This window comes from Chlamydomonas reinhardtii, chromosome 12 (genome assembly GCF_000002595.2).
Source record: "Chlamydomonas reinhardtii strain CC-503 cw92 mt+ chromosome 12, whole genome shotgun sequence".
NCBI lineage: Eukaryota > Viridiplantae > Chlorophyta > Chlorophyceae > Chlamydomonadales > Chlamydomonadaceae > Chlamydomonas > Chlamydomonas reinhardtii.
In genome coordinates, this window is record NC_057015.1 from 7,356,195 (window position 1) to 7,374,690 (window position 18,496).

The 18,496-nt window shown below is 66.8% G+C and overlaps 4 protein-coding genes across 4 annotated transcripts; 3 read left to right on the plus strand and 1 right to left on the minus strand.

The window, feature by feature from the left end:
• Nucleotides 1-103: 103 nt before the first annotated feature.
• On the plus strand, nucleotides 104-4,757 carry CHLRE_12g557050v5 (uncharacterized protein). Its single transcript, XM_043069110.1, has 5 exons — nucleotides 104-249; nucleotides 782-898; nucleotides 1,286-1,369; nucleotides 1,566-1,665; nucleotides 3,665-4,757. The coding sequence occupies exons 1-5, from the start codon at nucleotides 119-121 to the stop codon at nucleotides 3,872-3,874; spliced, it is 642 nt and encodes a 213-aa protein (XP_042918890.1). The 5' UTR covers nucleotides 104-118; the 3' UTR covers nucleotides 3,875-4,757.
• Nucleotides 4,758-4,803: 46 nt separating this feature from the next.
• On the plus strand, nucleotides 4,804-6,685 carry CHLRE_12g557000v5 (uncharacterized protein). Its single transcript, XM_001702778.2, has 5 exons — nucleotides 4,804-4,900; nucleotides 4,964-5,022; nucleotides 5,113-5,181; nucleotides 5,423-5,485; nucleotides 5,835-6,685. The coding sequence occupies exons 1-5, from the start codon at nucleotides 4,876-4,878 to the stop codon at nucleotides 5,892-5,894; spliced, it is 276 nt and encodes a 91-aa protein (XP_001702830.1). The 5' UTR covers nucleotides 4,804-4,875; the 3' UTR covers nucleotides 5,895-6,685.
• A 2-nt stretch (nucleotides 6,686-6,687) lies between these two features.
• CHLRE_12g556950v5 (uncharacterized protein) lies at nucleotides 6,688-14,353 on the minus strand. Its single transcript, XM_043069109.1, has 8 exons — nucleotides 14,074-14,353; nucleotides 13,515-13,766; nucleotides 13,012-13,133; nucleotides 12,294-12,639; nucleotides 11,774-11,899; nucleotides 11,089-11,301; nucleotides 10,212-10,736; nucleotides 6,688-9,904 (listed from the first exon to the last, which is right to left on the minus strand). Exons 1-8 carry the CDS (start codon nucleotides 14,164-14,166, stop codon nucleotides 7,091-7,093), a joined length of 4,491 nt encoding a protein of 1,496 aa, XP_042918891.1. The 5' UTR covers nucleotides 14,167-14,353; the 3' UTR covers nucleotides 6,688-7,090.
• A 490-nt stretch (nucleotides 14,354-14,843) lies between these two features.
• CHLRE_12g556905v5 (uncharacterized protein) lies at nucleotides 14,844-18,471 on the plus strand. Its single transcript, XM_043069103.1, has 3 exons — nucleotides 14,844-14,962; nucleotides 15,279-16,640; nucleotides 16,868-18,471. The coding sequence occupies exons 1-3, from the start codon at nucleotides 14,876-14,878 to the stop codon at nucleotides 18,002-18,004; spliced, it is 2,586 nt and encodes an 861-aa protein (XP_042918892.1). The 5' UTR covers nucleotides 14,844-14,875; the 3' UTR covers nucleotides 18,005-18,471.
• Nucleotides 18,472-18,496: the final 25 nt, after the last annotated feature.

An 18,496-nucleotide genomic window follows, 5' to 3' on the forward strand; every position in this document is an offset into this window, starting at 1 on the left:
CCTGGCAAAGCAGGAAATCGAGCTGGCGCGATGGGCATCGGTTCGTCAAAGCGGGTCGAAAGGGCACCGGACATGCACCGATCTACCGCATAATACCCGTTCTATTACTGTAACTAACATGGAGAACCCTCTTGCGCAAGTTGGCCAGTTCTTTGGTGGTGCTCTGCGCGCTGCGCAGCAGCACCCGTTTGCCCAGAATGCTCAGAAGGCGATCAAGCGCTTCCAGGAGCAGAACGAGGAGCGTGAGCGGTGAGCAAGGGCGCCCACAGCGAGCAGATTGAGGATGCGTGGACACAGCAAGGATATCGGCTCGCTGGCACAGACTGCAACTCTGCTCGAACATGCGATATGGCTGCAAGCACGACATGCATGCATCCATGCTGCTGGGGCCTGGCACTGGTCGCGGGGCCAGGGGCGCCTTAGTCTCTGGCGCAGGGGTACCCTACCACTCGCTGGCCTCCACCAGCCCGGGCCAGTGGTGACCCGCCGGTGACACGCGGCTACCGCTGGCGCCAGCGCATTTCCCGCCCACCTTCCCAACTTCCCAAGTCCCCAATCCCCATCCCAGACACTTCCCTACACACACACATAGTGCCGCTTACCACCCCTGCACAGCCCCACATCCGAAGAGCCGCAGCCCATTCGGCCGCTCCGTGCCAGTCCGCCTCCCCCCTCGCCTCCCCTCCCTTCCCACTTCCCCCATTCCTCCCTCCCCGCCCTACCCACCCGCCACTCATATCCAACCCCTGCAACCTCGCACTCTCTCGGCCCTGTCCCGCAGCGCCGCCCGGCTGCCGCCCCGCATTGTGAGCCTGCCGCGCTACGCGCCCGTGGCTGCCATCATCCCGGGCGACTCCACGGCCGAGCTGGTGCTCACCAACGGCCTCTACAACTTCCTGTGAGTTGTTGAGGGGTTGATAACTCAGAGGTGGGGGGTTCGGGGGAGGAGGGGGGGCTGGGTGTAGGCCCGGGGGTGGGGGTGCAAAGATTGGAGGTGGGGGCTGAGTTGATGTTGCGTGCATGGGCGGTGATGGAAGAGGGAGAGAGCGAGGGAGTGAGCTGCGGCATGGAGCTGTGGGCACGCGGGAGTTCGCTCGCGGCGGCCTGGTGAGGTGGCGGATGGGGCCGGGGTGTGGGGGGGACTGCGCGTGTGAACCCATGACTCCTGGACTGCCTCCATGTTCATGCTGTACCTCCTTCCCTCCTTCCTCGCTTGCCCCCACCTGTCGCGCCCCTCACTCCGTTCTCCACGTGAACGGCTACCCCCCGCCCCTTATGCACACAGGAACCTGTACAACACCGCGCTCATCGTGCGCCTGGTGCTGACGTGGTTCCCCAACCCGCCCGAGTTCCTGGTCACCCCCCTCTCGTGCGTGCCGGGGCGGGGCGCGGGCGGGGCGTTGGGGCAGCGGGGCGGCAGAGCGACTGCGGAGCGGAAGCGCGTCGAGGGTTCGCGTGTCATGTTGGATGTGTTTTGCTGGGGATTGCTGCCTGCCACGCCCACCTGCCACCCCCAACCCTGCCTTACCCCGGCCCTCCCCAATCGCCCCTGCACCCCTCCACAGCACTGTGTGTGACCCCTACCTGAACCTGTTCCGCGGCCTCATCCCGCCGCTGGGCGGCAGCCTGGACTTCTCACCCATCCTGGCCTTCGTGGTGCTCAACGTGAGAGGGAGGGGGAGGGGAGAGCGTGTGTGTGTATGCATGTGCGTGTGTGTGTGTGTGTGTGTGTGTGTGTGTGTGTGTGTGTGCGTCAGTGTGTGTGTGTGTGTGTGCTTGCGTGTGTGTGTTTGGAGTGTAGGTATGTGTGTTTACGTGTGTGTGTGTGTGCATGGCTTTGCTCCGTTGCCCTCTAGCCGCACCCGCGCTCGCACGACATTCACAGCGCCGCACCCGCGCTCGCGCGACATTCAAACAGCGAAACGGAAACGAGACACGACAGAATGCGTATGTGTGTTTAGGGGGACGGGGTTGTCGAAGCCGATCCCAAATTGATTGATACCTAGAAGCCGTATGAATGCCCACAGAGTGCGGAAGGGGCTTGAAGATTTAAGGAGCAGAGGTGTAACGCCGGCTCTAACTACTTAGAAGCATTCAGAGCAAGCTTACCTCCAGGACCTTCGTGGGCCGCGACCCAGGGGCGCAGACGGAAAGTCCGTTGAGGAGAGAGCAGAGAGAGGATACTAGGAAGCTGCGCTCCCGTAGCATGAAAGGCACCGGGAAGGAGACGATCCTTCCAATACTAAGAGTAACCTCCAAGCGGCCCTGTTTGCGGGGACGGGATCGGAAGGGCGGGCGTGACGTGTTAGCAATCGCGAGTGTGGCACCTTTACATTGGGTCTTCCGTGACTCCTGCCCTAGCGCGTAGCTAACAAGGCTGTCAAGCGACGTCCTGTCCTTGCCCTCTGAGTCCGTGCGGCATACAGCCTGAAACTGAGCCGCCAACCCATTCGTGTAGTGCTCAATGCGATCTAGCTCAGCCATGTCCCGTGCATCACGTGCAATGAGGCGGAAGCGTTGCGTGTAGGTGGCAATGCGTTCCCCCGGCTGCTGCTTGTGCTCTAGCATCATCAAGCATCGGCGGGCCTCCGCCGGCGTGTGACGCCGCACATCCCCAAACTGGGAGGAACGCTGTGCGCAACCGTGATGTGGTAATGGCCATCTTAGCTAGCTGCATGTCGTGCCTGTACCCCACCATCCACTCTTGCGCCGTCCCAGTGCAAAAGAAAAGGAGATGCCGTGAGGGTTCGAGCTTCTGCTCTTCACAGTATTCAACGAACGTGTCAAACCAGGTGGTAGTGCAGGTGATGTTTTGTCAGTCACCCCCGAGAACTTCTGCGGCTCTGGCACCTTAAGGCTTCTTGCCCGTCCCGCTCGTGCCTACCTGGTCGCGCTGAGCGATGACCTCGTCGATGGTGGACGGTGCCTCCGCCGCCTCCGCGTACGTGGGAGGAGCAAGCCTACCTCCAGGACCTTCGTAGGCCGCGACCCAGGGGCGCGGACGGAAAGTCCGTTGAAGAGAGAGCAGAGAGAGGATACTAGGAAGCTGCGCTCCCGTAGCATGAAAGGCACCGGGAAGGAGACGATCCTTCCGATACTAAGAGTAACCTCTGAGCGGCCCTGACGAGTGCTGAATATAGCCGGGTTCGCCTAGCCCCGTACAGAGATGGGGACGCGCATACGCGCACTCCTTAATACTGTGCCCTGTAAATCACAGCGAGTAATGTTCTAAGCTATTGTTACGCACACATAGGTGCTCTCCAAAGCTAGTCTTGCGTGTCGCAAGCTCGGGGCACAAACCTTGGCTAAGTCCGCCAGGCCCGTGTTACAAGAGGCAGGGAGCGTCCTGTAGGGGAACGAGGGGAAGGGGAAAGAGGGAAAGCGGAAGGAGGGACGGGGAGGGAAAGGGAGGTGAGCGCAAGGAGGGAAGTTAGGTGGGCGCAAGGATATTAGACGGCGCGGTGGTTGCAGGCTCTGTAACTTGCGCAGTCCTCTGCAGGAGGAACAGGAGACAAGGGAACTTGACGTGGTTGGGGTGCTGTACACACACCACACAGGCTCTCTCGTTTGTCTCTTCGACGGCTGTCATCGTGCTCGCTCGATAACCCTCTGACCCTTCCTCCCTCCACCCGCCCCACCTCCTCCTGCCGCCTCGTCCCCGCAGCTGTTCACCAACACCGCCGCGGCTCTGCCCTGCGAGGTCAAGCGCTCCGGCGGCGCCGTCGCTGCCGCCAGCCCGGCCGCCGCTGCCGCCGCCCCCAGCCGCCTGGAGCTGGAGGCGTGCCGCTGGGCCCACGTGTCGCGCGGGGAGGCGCTGTTCCGCCGCCGTGTGGCTGCCACCCGTGTGCGCGGCTGGGCCGCCGCGCAGCAGTAGGCGCCACACGCAGACGGATAGCTCAACACATGCACACGTACACACGGACATACGCACGCACGCAGTCAGGCAGGCAGGCAGGCAGCGGGGGCCAATGTGAGCAGCGCTGTGGGGTGGCGGGACATTTGCGCGCATGTCGATGTGAGCGGTGTTGAGGGCTGGTGAGAGGCGGTGCAGTGCAGGGGTCGGGCTGTGGCGGTTGATCCGGATGTTTATGAGTCGGCGGGGGATCGAGGGACGGACGGACGGAGTACACCCAGGCTATTGCCGGTACCGGTGTGTACGGCATTTTGCAGGGTCCTGGATGTGTCGGGGCTAGGTGGAGAATGGGGCGCGCGCCAATTTAGGGCACGGGGTTGGCAAGGACAAACGCGTCGTGGAGACCCCTGAATGGATAGCTGGGGCCTGCTGAGGATGCCGGGTCAGACGTGGCTGGGGTATCGGACTCTCGGACATGAGGATTAGGGCTGGATGTGGGCCTGGCACAATTTCGCAGCTTCTTGCTATTGGATGGCATGTAGGCTCGGGCGTATGTTGAGGATGCGATATGCGGTCTCGATATGCGGGTTTGGAGAAGGGAAGATGGTGACGGCCTGGTGACGGCGCGAGTTGCGCGGTCAGCCTGTCAGAGGGCTTGCAGGGGAAGTTTTGCTGGAATTCTCGTTTGTAAGTCTTTGTTAAGCAGGCACTGAGTAGCGCGTTGCGAGGGCAGGGACACGCTCCGTGCCGTGCTAGAGATTGTTGGCACGGCCTGGCAGCGGCCGGGCACGGCACGCTTGGAGAGCGATTGTTGGCACGTTTGGAGTGTGCGTATTCTCACCAGCCAGCCTACCTTTACAGGCTTTCTGCTGCTACACTTAACCAGTAAGCGCACGCAACCCTACAGCCAATATAGTCTGAGACAACCCTACAGTCTGCAATTTTGCTAACAGGTGAACTACGCCCCACGACGAATGAGCCAAACACGGAATTATATCTAACTTCAATACCAAACAACTCTTATGGCAGCAGCGGAACAAGAAAAAGGTGCGAGGCAGTCTTGAGATGTTTGTCAGTTGTTAAAGCAAAGCGGCGCCGCTCGAAACGCAGTTGTGGTGGTATTTCGTGCGACTGGTGGCGCTCCGATTCTGCAGCAAAGCAAGGTCAAGGTGAGACACGAATCCCCGCGGGTTTCTGCAGACTCTGGGCCCAGCTCCTGCCCCAAACGTCGCGTGCTCCTGCACCCCGAGCCGTCGCAGGTCTCCCTGGACTCCCGGTTGTCCAAGCTAGTGCTATTTCTTAGAAAGCAGCTAAAGACGGACTCTGTGGTGAGCACCGGTGTGTTCCGCTGGAGTGGACGGGTCTGTACAGGGGCGGGGGTTCGTGTGAACTGGGCCGCGGTAGTTCCCACGCTCCAGCTTGCAGAAGCAGAAGCAGCATCGATAATGCCAGTTACCCAGTTCCCTGCCAACGAGCACTCCCGGACGTCAGGAATTGCAACAAACACACACACGCATACGCTGTCTTCGTGCAATAATTTCCTTGTGCTATCTAAACACACACGTGCAGTTCGTGTACCTGCGCGAGTCCTTCATCCCCTGCATGGATGATGAGGTGGCGCTGCTGACACAGGTGGGAGGCGGCGGCGGCGGCGGCGGCGGCGGCGGCAGCCGCTGGAGCTCCTTTAGGGGGTGGGGGTTAGGGGGCAGGTGCGCTCGTGGGGGGGGGGGCAGGGCCCAGGGTGGAAGGGTCTGATGTGGCCTGGGTGTTTGCCTTGCGCGTTGAGTGGACACGGTGTCAAGGTGTGCGGTGCCGGTATGGTCATGCGTGGAGGCGCGCGCGCGTGTGTGTGTGTGTGTGTGCGTGTGTGTGTGTGTGTGTGTGTGTGTGTGTGTGTGTTTGATAGCTTGCACACTTGCGTGCCGCCCGCACCCGACACCACCCCGCCCCGCCCCACCCGCTCCTGACACACTCCCGACAGGCGTACGGGATAGAGGGCAAGCTGCATGTGAGCTACGCACTCACGCCGGCGTGGGGGTGAGGTGCCCACCCTGGTGCAGGAGCCCCAGCGCGCCGGAATGATTAGCCGCGGGGGTCCCAGCTCGCGGTCCTCGCTGCTGGGCCGTGGGGGCGATGCGGCTGTGGCCGGGAAGTTGTTACACGTGTGTGCTGTGCAGTTCACGGGTGAGCGGCGGGAACGGCACCGCATGTGGTGTACCGACATGCCTGGATGCGCGGCACAGCGTGTATGATGCGACTGCTGCTGGCGGTGTCGTGTTGTCCAAGATGCTTAAAGATTTAACAATGCGAAGCCGAGGAGCTGTGTGCGGCTGTTGCTAGCGGCATGCGCCCGCCGGGCAGACTGTTGAGTGAGCGCGGACTGAGAGCGCCACGCGGGTTCGGTGTGCATTGTGCGTGTGGCCACGAAAGGAGCCGCTGCCGCTGTTGCTGTTACTGCTGCTGCTGCTGCTGCTGATGGTGTTGCGGTGTTGGCTCGTGAAGGAGTGGTGTGGTGCTGCTAGAGCGGGCGTAGAAGAGGGTGATGTGGTGCCTGCTGTGTCGCACGAAGGGTGTGTGGTTGTACGGAGGGCCTGCAGGGCGACACGCTGAGCCGTGGGGCTTCAGCTCGTGACTGGTGAGCTGGATCCATGTGAGACATGTGACTCTGCGGTTGGAAACAATGGTCTGGTTTGAATATCGCAGGTATAAGGACACAGTCACCTCAATCCTGCAATGTGCCCTAGCCAAGCCGTGCATTCTTGGCTTCATTCTTGCACAAGCTTTCAAGCCAGTCCGGGAGATGTTCCTGGGTACCCTGCAACCATCTCACGCAGAGTACCGCCCGCCCTCTGGATCCTGGTTTCAGTGCACACGAGCGGGCCCTTCGTTTCCTAATCGGCATTTCCATCCGGCAATCAGCAACACCAATCCTGACCCCTTGGCGATGGACAGTCAGCAACAGGCACGTCCACACACACACACACACACACACACACACACACACACACACACACACACACACACACACGCACACGCACTCGCACAGGCGGCTGCGCGGCAGCCGCACAACAAACGGCCGCCACCGCAGCTGCCGTGCTGAGCGCTGTGCCCGCGGCCCATTCTCGACGCCACACAGCACCTTCCAACCCAGCCGGCACACCAAAAGCCTCGAGAGTCTCAGGTGACACGCCGCTACGGACGGGCCCAACAGCCCCTGGCCCACACACAGCTACAGCACTACCTTCGCTTGCTCTGCTGCTGCTGCTGCTGCTGCTGCTGGCGCTGCCGCGCCGCCGCCGCCCGGATGGCTGCCAACACCTCCTCGCCCCCCTCCTCATCTCCCACCCCCTCCTTGCCTCCATCCTCATCTCCCTCCCCCTCCTTGCCTCCACCATCAGCATCCCCAGCTGCAACAGCACGCGGGGCGCGCCCTCGCCCCGCCGCCCCACGCCCCCGCCCCCGGCCGCGTCCCCGCGCCCACCCCACCGCGGCTGCTGTGGCGGCCGCCTCCTCGCCCTCGCCCTCCGATGCATCGCCGCCACTGCTGCCGCCGCTGCCGCTGCTGCCACTGCGGCTGCTACTGCTGCCGCCTTCAGAGCCGCTGTATGTGGCGCTGCTACTGCCGCCGTCGCCGTGCTGCTGCAGGTCGGCTTCTGCACCTGCGGCGGCAACGAGGCGGCCCATGTCCTCATCAGCGTCATCCTCATCCTCGTCGCTCTCGCTCGCACTCTCGCTGCTACTGCCACCGCCGCCAGCGCTGCCGTCATCTTGCCCGCTGCTGCTACTGCTACTGCTGCCACCGCCACCGCCACCGCCACCGCCACCGCCACCGCCACCGCCACCGCCACCGCCACCAGCACGGTGCGCCCGCCCCGACACGTCCGCGCTGGCAGCAGCTGCTGCCGCCGGCGCCAGCCGACTCCGCTTGCCTCGCCGCTCCTCCACCTCCTCCGCTTCCTCGTCCTCCTCTGCCTCATCCTCATCAAGCACAACATCTGCCGCCGCCGCTGCCGCCGCTGTGACCCCCAGGGCAATCCGCGCCGCCGCCTGCATCGCTGCCAGCCGCCGCGCCGCGCTGCGCCGCCGCCCGGCGCTCGCTCCGGCGCCTTTCCGAGACTGCTGCTGCCGCCGAGCCGCCGCCGCGACGTCCGCCGCGCCGCCGGCGCCCCAGCCCTCACTACCCTCGGAGCTGCTGTGCTCGCTCCACTCGCCGTCTTCATCCGAGCCCTCGGAGTGCCCTTCCAAACTGCCCGCCTCCTGCCGCCCCGCCGCCGCGCCGCCACCGCTGCCGCCGCCACCGCCGCCACAGCCACCTCCAGCCCTCCTGGCGTCCCGGCGGCTGTCGCGCTTCTCGTTGCCCTGCCTTGCGCTGCTCCCAGAGCGCGGTGCTGCCTGCGGCTGCTGACGCCGCCGCCGCTTGGCCAAAGGCGCCTCCTCCTCCCCCTCATCGTCGTCGCCGTGGTCGCGCGGCGCCGCCTCCCGCCCCTCCGAGGTCCGCCGCCGCTTCTGCTGCTGCTGCTGCTTGCTCCTCTGCCCCTGCGGCCGCTTCGCGGCCCGCCGCTCCTGCTGCTGCCGCGCCTGCCGCTCCTCCGGCGTCTCCTGCGCCCGCACCACTGCCAGCGCCTGCAGCAGCGCCGCCTGCGCCGCCCGCCGCTCCGCCTCCACATCCACGGCCATGGAGGGCGCTGCCGCTGCCGCTGCCGCTGCCGCTGAGCCGCCCCCAGCCTGCTCCTCCTCCTCCTCCTCCTCCTCCTGCTCCTCCTCCTCCTCCTCTTCCTCTGCCTCATCGTCGTCGTCATCCCCCTCCCCCTCCTCCTCGCTGTCCTGTTCCGCCTGGTCCTGGCTCTTGAGCAACGCCACAAACGCGTCCCCCTCCTCCTCGCCTCCGCTCTCGTTCTGGCTCTCGCCCTCGCTCTCGCTCACCTCCGCCTCTGCCTCCGCCTCTGCCTCTGCCTCCGGCGCCGCCTGCTCCAGGCCCCCATGCCCTTGCCCCCCTCCCATTCCCCCAGCCTCCTCCTCCACCTCCTCCACCTCCTCCTCTTGCTGTTGCTGCTGCTGCCGCCGCCGCCGCCGCTCCGCCCGCCGCCGCTTGCCCGCGACCACCTGCGGCCCGTCCCAGGGGAACACCGTCGCCTCCGCCACCACCCTGTCCGCCAGGAGCAGCGTCCGCTGCAGCGCGCGCGCCCACCGCACCATCTCCGTAAACGGCACGCCACACACAAACGCCAGCGCCGCCAGGGCCGCCACACAGTCCACATGCATGTGGCCGCCCGGCAACACCACACGGCCCACCAGCCAGGGCGGCGGCGGCGGAGCCGCTGCCGCCGCCGCGCCGCAGGCGGCGGCGGCGGCGCAGCCACCGCCACCGCCGGCGGCGGCGGCTGTAGCGAGGCCGCCGCCGCCACCGCCGCCGCGCGGCGCGAGCTGTGCCAGCACTGCGGCTGGGTCGGGCCAGTGGGCTGGGTCGGGCGGGCCGAAGGCGGGGCCGTCAGAGGTGAGCGGCAGGCGGGCGGCGGCGCCGCGCACCGCGCCCGCGGGGCCGGCGGCAGAGTCGTCGTAGGGGTCTGCGATGCCGCCGCTGCCGGGGGGTGCAGCAGCGGTGGTGGCGGCTGGGGCGTCGGCGGCGGCGGCGCGACGCGCTGTGCCGGCGCCGGCGCCGGCAGTGGCTGCTGCAGCTGCCGTTTCCCGCTGCGACGGCGGCGGCGGTTGCGATGGCGGCGGCGGCTGCAGTGGCGGCTGGGGCCCGAGAGCGGACAGGCCCGCAAGCGCTGCGGCGGTGGGGCTAGCCAGGCCCAACACGGGGCCGGCGGGAGCTGCAGCGTGGGAGCCTGGCCCCGCTGCCCCTGCCGCCCCTGCCGCCCCTGCCGCCGCCGCTGCCCCCGGCCCGGCCCCTGCCGCCGCCGCCAGTGCCTCCACGGCTTTGTGTATGACTCGCACGTCGCGGCGGCGGCGGGTGGTGACCAGGTCTGTGGCGCGGCCCTGTCCCGCCAGCAGCACCCGGCGACACTGCTCCACGTAGCGCACCAGCTCCGACTGACCCAGCTCGGCAGCCTACATGACAAGGAGGGAAGGAGGGAAGGAAGGAAGGAGGGAAGGATGTGTGAAAAAGCGGTACAGGATGCGGTGAGGGAGGAGCGGGAAGCCATGTATGGGAGACGGAGCGAGCACGGCAGTGCACGACTGCAAGGAACGGAAAGGAAAATGGTTCCCCTGAAGATTCCAACCGCACCCCCCCCCCAAACCCTTCCACCTCCCTTTTTTGCTGGTTTCATTGGGCCCGGGCACACAACCCCCTCCCCACCCCTCTCCAACCGCCCCCTCCGCCCCACCCGCCCCACCCGCCCCCTCCGCCCCGCACCTCCCAAGCCGTCAACGGGGCGGTGGTGGTGGCGGTGCGCCACTGCGGCCCCACCACAGCCGCCGCCCAGGCCGGCCAGCCGCCCGGGGGCAGCCGCAGCGGCGGCAGGTGCGGCAGCAGCGGCACAGCCCACTCCTCAACCGCCCAGCCCTGAGACACCCCCGCTGTTGCCCCTGCTGCTGCCGCTGCTGCTGCTGTTGCTGCTGTTGCTACTGCCGGCCCCGCCCCCGCCCCCGCTCCCGCGCCCGCTCCCGCTGCTGCTCCCGCTCCCGCGCTGGCTGTAGCTGCACCCGACGCGCCACCGGCAGCGGCGGCGGCAGTAGCAGCGGCAGTAGCAGCGGCTGTAGCAGTGGCAGCAGTGCGGCGGCCGTCGAGGCCGTAGCACAGCCGCAGTGCGGCGAACACCACGGCGGCCAGGGGCAGGTGGGGGAGCACCCCCAGGGGCGCGGCGGCGGCGGGGTGCAGCAGCGGGCAGGAGGGCGTGAGGTGCAGGCGGTGCAGCTCGCGACACACCAGGTACACCGGCTGCGTGTGTGTGGAGGGAGAGGGGGGGGGAAGAAGGGGGGGGGGGTTACATTCATGGTTGGTTCAGGAAGTGGTAGACAGTAGACAAGGGGGTTGGAAAAGCGGTACAGGGGAGAGGGGCGCGGGGGAGGGTTGGTGTGGGCACGGGGCACGGTGAGGCGCACGGTCTGATGAAAGCACTTCCGGCCGCCCGCGCTCCCGGAATGCTTCGCTGCACGCCCCGGCTCCCGCGCCTATGACAGCACGTGTCCTCGTGTGTCTGGCTATTCCTACCACTGGGAATGATGAGAACCACCCCTTTTCCTCCCCTTCTCAAGCAATCATACATGCGAATCCCCTTCCCGGCGCGCACCCGCGGCAGCGACAGGCTGTCACACAGCTGCAGCAGCACGCCGTCCCCGTGCATCGGCGGCAGCGCCAGCCCCAGCACCCTCGCCAGCTCCGCCGCCCCCAGTAGCAGCCGCCGCGGCGGCAGCGACACAGGGCCGGTGGAGCCGGCGGCGGGGCGCAGGAGGACGCTGGAGACGGAGAGCTGGGAGGCGGACAGCAGCGGGGCCGCCATGGCCTGTGGAGGGTGTGTGGTTTGGGGGTTACACCGTGGGGTTGCACTCACTGTTACACCCATGATTACGTTCGTTGTATGGAGTAGATTTGTGGCCAGGCACAGCGGTACCGCAGGCACGACGTGGGGATGGGATAAGCCAATCCCCGTTGCGCCCAGGCAGGTCTCAGGGGGGGGGGTTGGCTGGAGCGATACCGGGTGCGGGAGGGACACACAGTGGGTCGTAAAGTGTGGTTTCAGCTTCTCGGCAAGTAAATGGCTAGGGAGACCAACGCCCAAGACCCCACACGCAGGCACCAACACTGTCCACCCTTTCATTTGTGCGTCCCTAACAGAAACGCACATGCCTTCTCACGTCCCCCACCTACACACGCCCGGCCCCCCCCCCTACACACCCCCACACGCCCCCCCCCCGGCTTCCCGCTTCACACACCCCCCCCCCCCTCCACACCCCCACACGCCCCCCCCCCCCCACCTCCAGCTGTAGTAGCGGCATGGAGCCGTCCGCGAACAGGCGGCTGAGCTGCGCCGGCAGTACCGGCAGCCGCAGCAGCAGCGCCGCCAGCATCACCATCACCTGCGTGGTGGAGGGCGGCAGCAGCTGCGCAGAAGGAGGAGGGGAAGAGGCGGGGTAGCGGGGAGGGGGGGTGAAGAGGGGACGAGGGAGAGGAGGCGTGAGTGTCAAGCCACTAGAAGAGCAAGGAGGAGGGCATGGAGCAGCATTCCACGGGGGCGGTGTGGGCGACAGGGGCGGCAGGGGCGGGGAAAAGCAGTGAGGTGCAACAGGAGGGAGGGACAGGAGAAAGCAGCAGGGGAGGCAGCCTGCCCGACACGGCACACGGCACGACCTGCTCAATCCTCTCACCACCCTACCCTACCCCCAACCCATCCCACCACAACCACAGCCCCCCGCACCAACCCTTCGCCAACCCCACACTCCCACTCCAACTCCAACTCCCAATGCCACTCCTCACACATAACAAACACCAACCCACCTTGCGGATGGCCGCCGCCGCCACCAGGTCCGGCGCGGTGCCCGCCTCCGACTCCGCAAAGCCGCGCCCGTCCCAGTGGTACCGCCGCAACCCCTCTGGCCCCACCGCCGCCCCGCCCGCCCCGCCGCCGCCGCCTGCCGTCGCAGCGGCCGCCGCCGCCGCGGCGCTGCGGCGTCTGCTGGCGGCGCTGGCGGAGGCGGCGAGCCCCTGCGTTGTGCCGAGGGCTGTGACGGCGGGCTTGCGGGCGGTGGCGCCGGGTGCGGGGTCTGCGGGGTCCAGGGGCCGCCCCTCCAGCGCCAGGGCGGGGGTGCCAGCGGCGTCGTAGTGCGCCTCCACCTGCAGGTCGCTGTGCGGGGGGAGGAGAGGGAGGGAAGGAGGGAAGGAGGGGAGGAGGGAAGTAGAGAGCAGGAGGAAGGAGGGAATAGAGGAGGAGGGAAGGAGGGAAGGACATGGAGATGACAGGACACAGGGCACAAGGCACGGGGCATGGAACACGGAGGCACAGGGACCGGACAGCGCATCAGCCGCGCCCACTACCCCGTGGCCCCACGGTGCATAGCAACAATGCGCACACACACACACACACACACACACACACACGCACACACACACACACACACATACGCACGCACGCACGCACACACACACACACACACACACACGCATACACACACACACACACACACACACACACACACGCACGCATTTACGCACTCACGCCGCGCGGGGGTCGAAGTCCAGCAGCCCCGTGAGCGGCACGAACCCGAACCACACGTTCCTCAGCAGCACCCGCGCCTCGGGCGGCGCGCCCAGCACCGCCACCATTGCGTCCGCCTGGGCCTGTGGCGGTGGAGGGAGGAGAGAGGAGGAGGGAGGCGAGATGTAGAGGGACGGAGGAGAGGAGGGAGGCGAGAGGGTGATGCCAGGCCTGACGGCGCGAGTGCGACGACGGGTGGTGGTGAGCTGACTTTACATGTTGGCGCCGGAGGGGGCCGGGCTGCAAGCGGAGACGGGAGGCCAGCAGGGAGGCCCCTGGAGATGGCGGGGCCCTGCACGCCGCACAGGCCACACATTCCAGGCTCGCCCCCCTCACAACACCACGATCCCCACACTACAATCCCCATACCCAACACACACAGACGCACACACATACACCAGCGTCGCATACACTGTCTTTGCGCTGTGTTTTCCTTGTGCTCTTTATCACACCCCAGCACCCACCGCCACCAGCTGCTGCAGCGCTCGCAGGTACACCCCCGCCATGGCCTTGAGCCGCCACGACACCGCCCCCGGGTTGAACGGCACGTGCGTCGCTGCCGCCCGCGCCGCCGCCGCCGCCACCTGCCGTGCCGACTCCGCCGCCACTGCTGCGGCGTGCGCCGCCGCCTCCTCGGCGGTGCGTGCGCGGCTGCCGGCGGCGCGGGTGCGCGCGTGCGTGCCCATCTCCCAGGCCTCGTGCTCCTCCTCCACCATCTGTGTGCGTGTGTATGTGTGCGTGCGCGTGTGTGTGGGTGTGTGGGTTTTGGGCGTGGGCGTGCGCGGGGACATTACAGCAGGGACTGGGAGACATGGGCCCCTGGAGCCAGAGGCGCCCCCAGTCTCTTGGGCTGGCTATGCAACCTTGCGCTACGGGCACGGGCATGGGACACGGCGCTCCTCCGCTAGGTGTGGGCTGAACCCTTCCTGGGCCGGGGCACTGGACCGCACCGGCCCGGCTAGCGGCGCGCGGGTAAGCGCGCGAGATGAGAAACCCGGCGTTTCCGCTGGCTTTCATGCGCACCTGAGTCTGCGTGCCGCACTGATCGCAGACATAGATGCCGTTGACATTGCTGAGATTGGTGGAGAGACATGCGTGACAGAAAATGGCCGGCATTTTGACGACGACTTGTCACAAAGCTCGCCGCCGGGTCCTAAACTACTACTATGTCTAAATTTCATAGGTGAAATTACGAGGCCTACACCTGGCATGCATTTTGTTCGTGTTTGCAGCGTTTCGCGCCAACCAGTTCAGCGCCTCAGAGGCTTCATTTCTTTGCATGTTGACGATGGGCACAAGGGCGTGTTATAAAACAAGCATTTCCGTTATGCGAGCTCAAGAACACGGCCATGCATGGCGCGCAGCCGACACGCCCCTGCGGCGCGTGTGCGACGCCCCTGACCCTGCCCGACCCGTGTACGGGCGGCAGTCAGCGGTTTAAACCGCGCTTGGGTTGCGCTAACACCCTACCCGCAATCGGCCATTGCTGCGGGGGACCCCTTACCTCTGGAATGGCAGTATGCCGTGCGCGGCATGCCGCCGGGCTACCGAGCTGCACCCCTGAGGCCCCGGCTGTGCTGTGCCGCCCGAGGTCATCAGGTGCGAGCTTTTGAGCACAGGGATGCAGGGGCAGAGCGAAGGGAGCAGAGGACAGGAAGGGGCCGGCGCCGGGGCTAGGCGGGCGGGGGGCAGGCCGGCGCGGGGCAGGCGGGCGGGTTGCGGCGTGACGCGGGATGACGACGGGGAATGCGGTGCTGGATGGCCCCTGAAAACTGGGCATGCTGACTAACCCAATAATACCAAGTTCACTTTCGTCGCCTCAAGAATGTCCAAGCGTGCAGCAGGCGGCCGCGGCGGTCGGTCCAAAGGCGCGGCCGCGCTCAACCCCGACCTCGCCAAAGCCGCGGCAGAGGTGCGGCAGCGGGAGCTGCTGAGGCAGCCAGAAGCAGTTCACTGGGGGGCTTCAGGCCCGAAAGGCTCTGCAGCAGCAGCTCCTGGAAGTTCGCGTTTTAGCTTGCGTCAGTTTTGGCGGGAACCAACCCTGCCCCGCTGCTTGCGCTAAGTAATGGGCAACTCAGTTGCGCAAACGGGCACCACGGTTGTGACCACAATACAGCGCGGCAACTAGAGATTTTCAGCGGTTGTGAGAGTATTGCCCATTAGCGCAGTGCTCGCCTTGCCTACGCGTGCCTAACTTTCCCATACGGTATTGACCGACGCGTCCACAGGTGCTGAGCGCGGGGGTGGTGGTGCAACAGGTCCTCGACCCAGCGTCAGGCGCGGCCGCGCCCGCGGGTGCTGCCCCCCCGACAGCGCCAGCAGCAGCAGCAGCTGCGTCACGGGGCGGGGGCAGCGGACCGGCGGCTGTTACCTACGGCCTAAGTGCGGGCGAGGGCGCGGCGGGTCCCGCGGGCTATGCAGATGACGACCCCGGCGGGCTTGGCGGTGGTGACCGAGCCGGCGGCGGCAGGGCAGCAGCGGCAGCAGCAGCTGGCAAGCCGCCACCAGGCGGCGCGGGTGCTAAGCGCGCTGCTGCTGCAGCTGCTGCTGCAGCTGGAGCCATTCCTGACACCGCTCTGACCGACCAGCACGGCGACTACCCAGACGGACTCTCGCCAGACCGCGGCGGCGGCGGCGGCATGGGTGGCGGCGGCGGCGTGCCAAGACTGGGGGGTATCGGCAGCGGCGTGGGGGTGTTCGGTGCGGCTTCGCCACCTCGGGCTGCGATGCTGCCCGGGGACATGTCAGGCGAGATGGCCGCTGCTACAGCCGCCATGACAGGCGGCGGCGGAGCCCGGCGCTACAGCCTGGGCGGCGGCGGCGGAGGCACCAGGCTGCTGGGCAGTGCCCGCGTGGCGTACCGGCAGCAGCAGCAGCAGCAGGTCCAGCAGGGCCAGCTGCTACAGCTTCAGGCCGCGGTCGAGGAGGCTGTAGCACCTGGAGCCGTCCCACCGCAAGCGGCGGCGTCTGCTGACGGCGGCGTTGGCGGCCAAGTGGAAATCCCGTACCAGCTGCAAGGAGAGGAGGCAGGCGGCAAGCAGAACGGCATGCAGGAGGGCCATGAAGGCGGCGGCGATGGTGGTCGTGGCGGTGGTGCCGCCGCCGCCGCAGCTCGAGCGGTCAGCAGTCAGCTGCGACAGCTCTTCACAACGGCCGCGGCGGCGGCGGCGACCTTGCTACAGCCTGTGCTGGCGGCGGCACGGCCGCTGGTGGCGTCCCTGCTGGGCACTGGCGTTGCCTCGGCAGTAGCAGCGGACCAGCAGAACGGGAACGCTGCTACAGCCGACGCATTGGGCAATAGCAGCAGCGGTGGCGGCGGCGGCGGCGGGCGCGGCGCGCTGTTGCGTACGCTGCTACTGCTGCTGGCGGCTAGTGCGGCGGTGTACGGGGCGGGAGTGGGCGGCCGGCAGGCGCGGCGGCTGGCGGCGGCGCAGGGCCGGCTGGGGTCGGAGGTGGCGGCGCTGGCGGCGGCGGCGGCGGAGGGTGACCGCCGGGTGGCGGCGGCAGCGGCGGCGGAGGCGGCGGCGCTGGCGGAGCGATTGGCGGCGGGAGAGGCGGCGCAGCGGCACTCTCAGGCGCTGATGACGGAGGTGGGTGGCGGCGGCGGGTCATGGCGGTTGCGAGCTGGTCGCTGTGACATGTGGGAGCCTGCAAGGTCTGATCTGGGCCTTACTGGGCAAGAGTGCGTGAGGCCCCCGGCCTCTGACCACTACGCTTCCACATGATGGCGCGGTTGCGTGTACTCACTTTATTGCCCCACTCACCTTTCTTGCCCCGCTGCAACCCCACGCTCCCGCCCACCCTCCCAACCGCACAGCTGGCGGGCGGCCTCAACGCCACGCGGGCGGCGGTGGCGGACCTGGCCGTCCGCGTGTCGGCGCTGGCACTAACCCTGGAGCAGAGCGAGGCGGTGCGCAGCATCTCCCCTCCCGCCCCTCCCGTACCCACGCCCGGGAGTGCCGCTGCGACAGCGGGTGCAGATGCAGGTGGAACAGTCGACGCTGGCAGTAGCACCGGCACCAGCAGCGGCAGTAGCAGTAACAGTAACAGTCTGCGGGGCCTGCCGGCGTGTCATGTGCGCCGCATGGTGGCGGCGGCGGGGCCGCTGCTGGCGGCGCGGGTGGTGGCGCACTCGGCTGTAGCAGGGGATGAGCAGCCGCTCATGTGGCTGCACGCCGCGCTCAGCCGCGTGTTCGGCGGCGGCAGTAGCAGCAGCGGCAGTGCGGCTGGAGGCGGTAGCAGCGGCGGCGGCAGTAGCAGCACCGACATTGGCAGTGGCAGTGGCAGTAGCAGTAGCAGCAGGGTGAATCCGTTGGCGCGGCAGGTGACGTACCCTACCACCACGCCCGTGTGCCTGCCACTGTGCCTCCCGCCACCGTCCCCCACCGTCTCCTCCTCCACCTCCGCCTCCACCTCCACCTCAGTACCCTCTTCCCCGCCGCTGCCACCAGTCACCAGCCCGGCAACGCCCTTCCTGGAGCTGGAGCTGCTACAGCCGGCGGCGGTGGCGGCGGTTAGTTTCCGTTACCCGCCGTACGGATCTTGGGATACCCGTACGGCGCTGCTGGAGCTGTCGGTTACCCTGTACGAGGAGGTAGCGGAGGAGGCTTCGGGGGAGGCGCCGGGTCAGAGGGGAACAGCAGGTGTCGCTGGCACAGGCAGTAGCAGTAGCAGTGGCATCAGGAGCAACAGCAGTAGCAGCAGGGTTGCGCTGCGGGCTCGTGTGGTGGAGCTGCCGCCTTTGCGCGGCCTGGAGTGCCAGTACCTGTCATTGCCTCCGCCGCCTCCGCCGCCGCCAACGGCTGCTCCGGCGGCGGCGGCGGCGGCGGCGGCAGTACGGCCACGAGTACATGCGGTGCGGGTGCACGTGCTGCGAAACTTCGGGGGCGTGGGTTTGGCGTGTGTGCCGCGTGTGTTGCTGCACGGGGTGGCGGCGGCGGGTGAGGATTACTGACTGGAGTGAAGGGGCGAGAACCGCGCGCGGGTACCGGTAAAGAAATTATCGAGTTCGCATGGAAGTCCTTGTACTCCGCAAGCGGGTCCATGGGGGATCTACGGTGACTATATGAAGGATGGCACCACTTATTGTGCGGTGCAATGCAAGGCAGTGCAACGCAATTCAGTGAGGTGTGGCGGTTGTGCGCGGGAGGCCTTGGGGGGAGCCGTGACCTGGAGCCGTGGAGGTGTGGAGTGGCTGGAGTGGACGAGGAGCGATGCCCCACTGTGGAGCACGCCAAAGAGCCTCTATTTCTCAAAATTGCAGCACACTGTTTCGGCTCGGTATGTGTGGAGTGGGGAAGTCAACGGGGTTTCCCCCGATCCCATTGCACACACAGCACGACTGGTCGCGCCTCGCGGAGGTGGGGCAACCCAGCGTGTAAAGCGTTGTGATGCTTCATATAATTGTAAGCACAACTGATCCTCCAACAAGGATGATGACTTAACC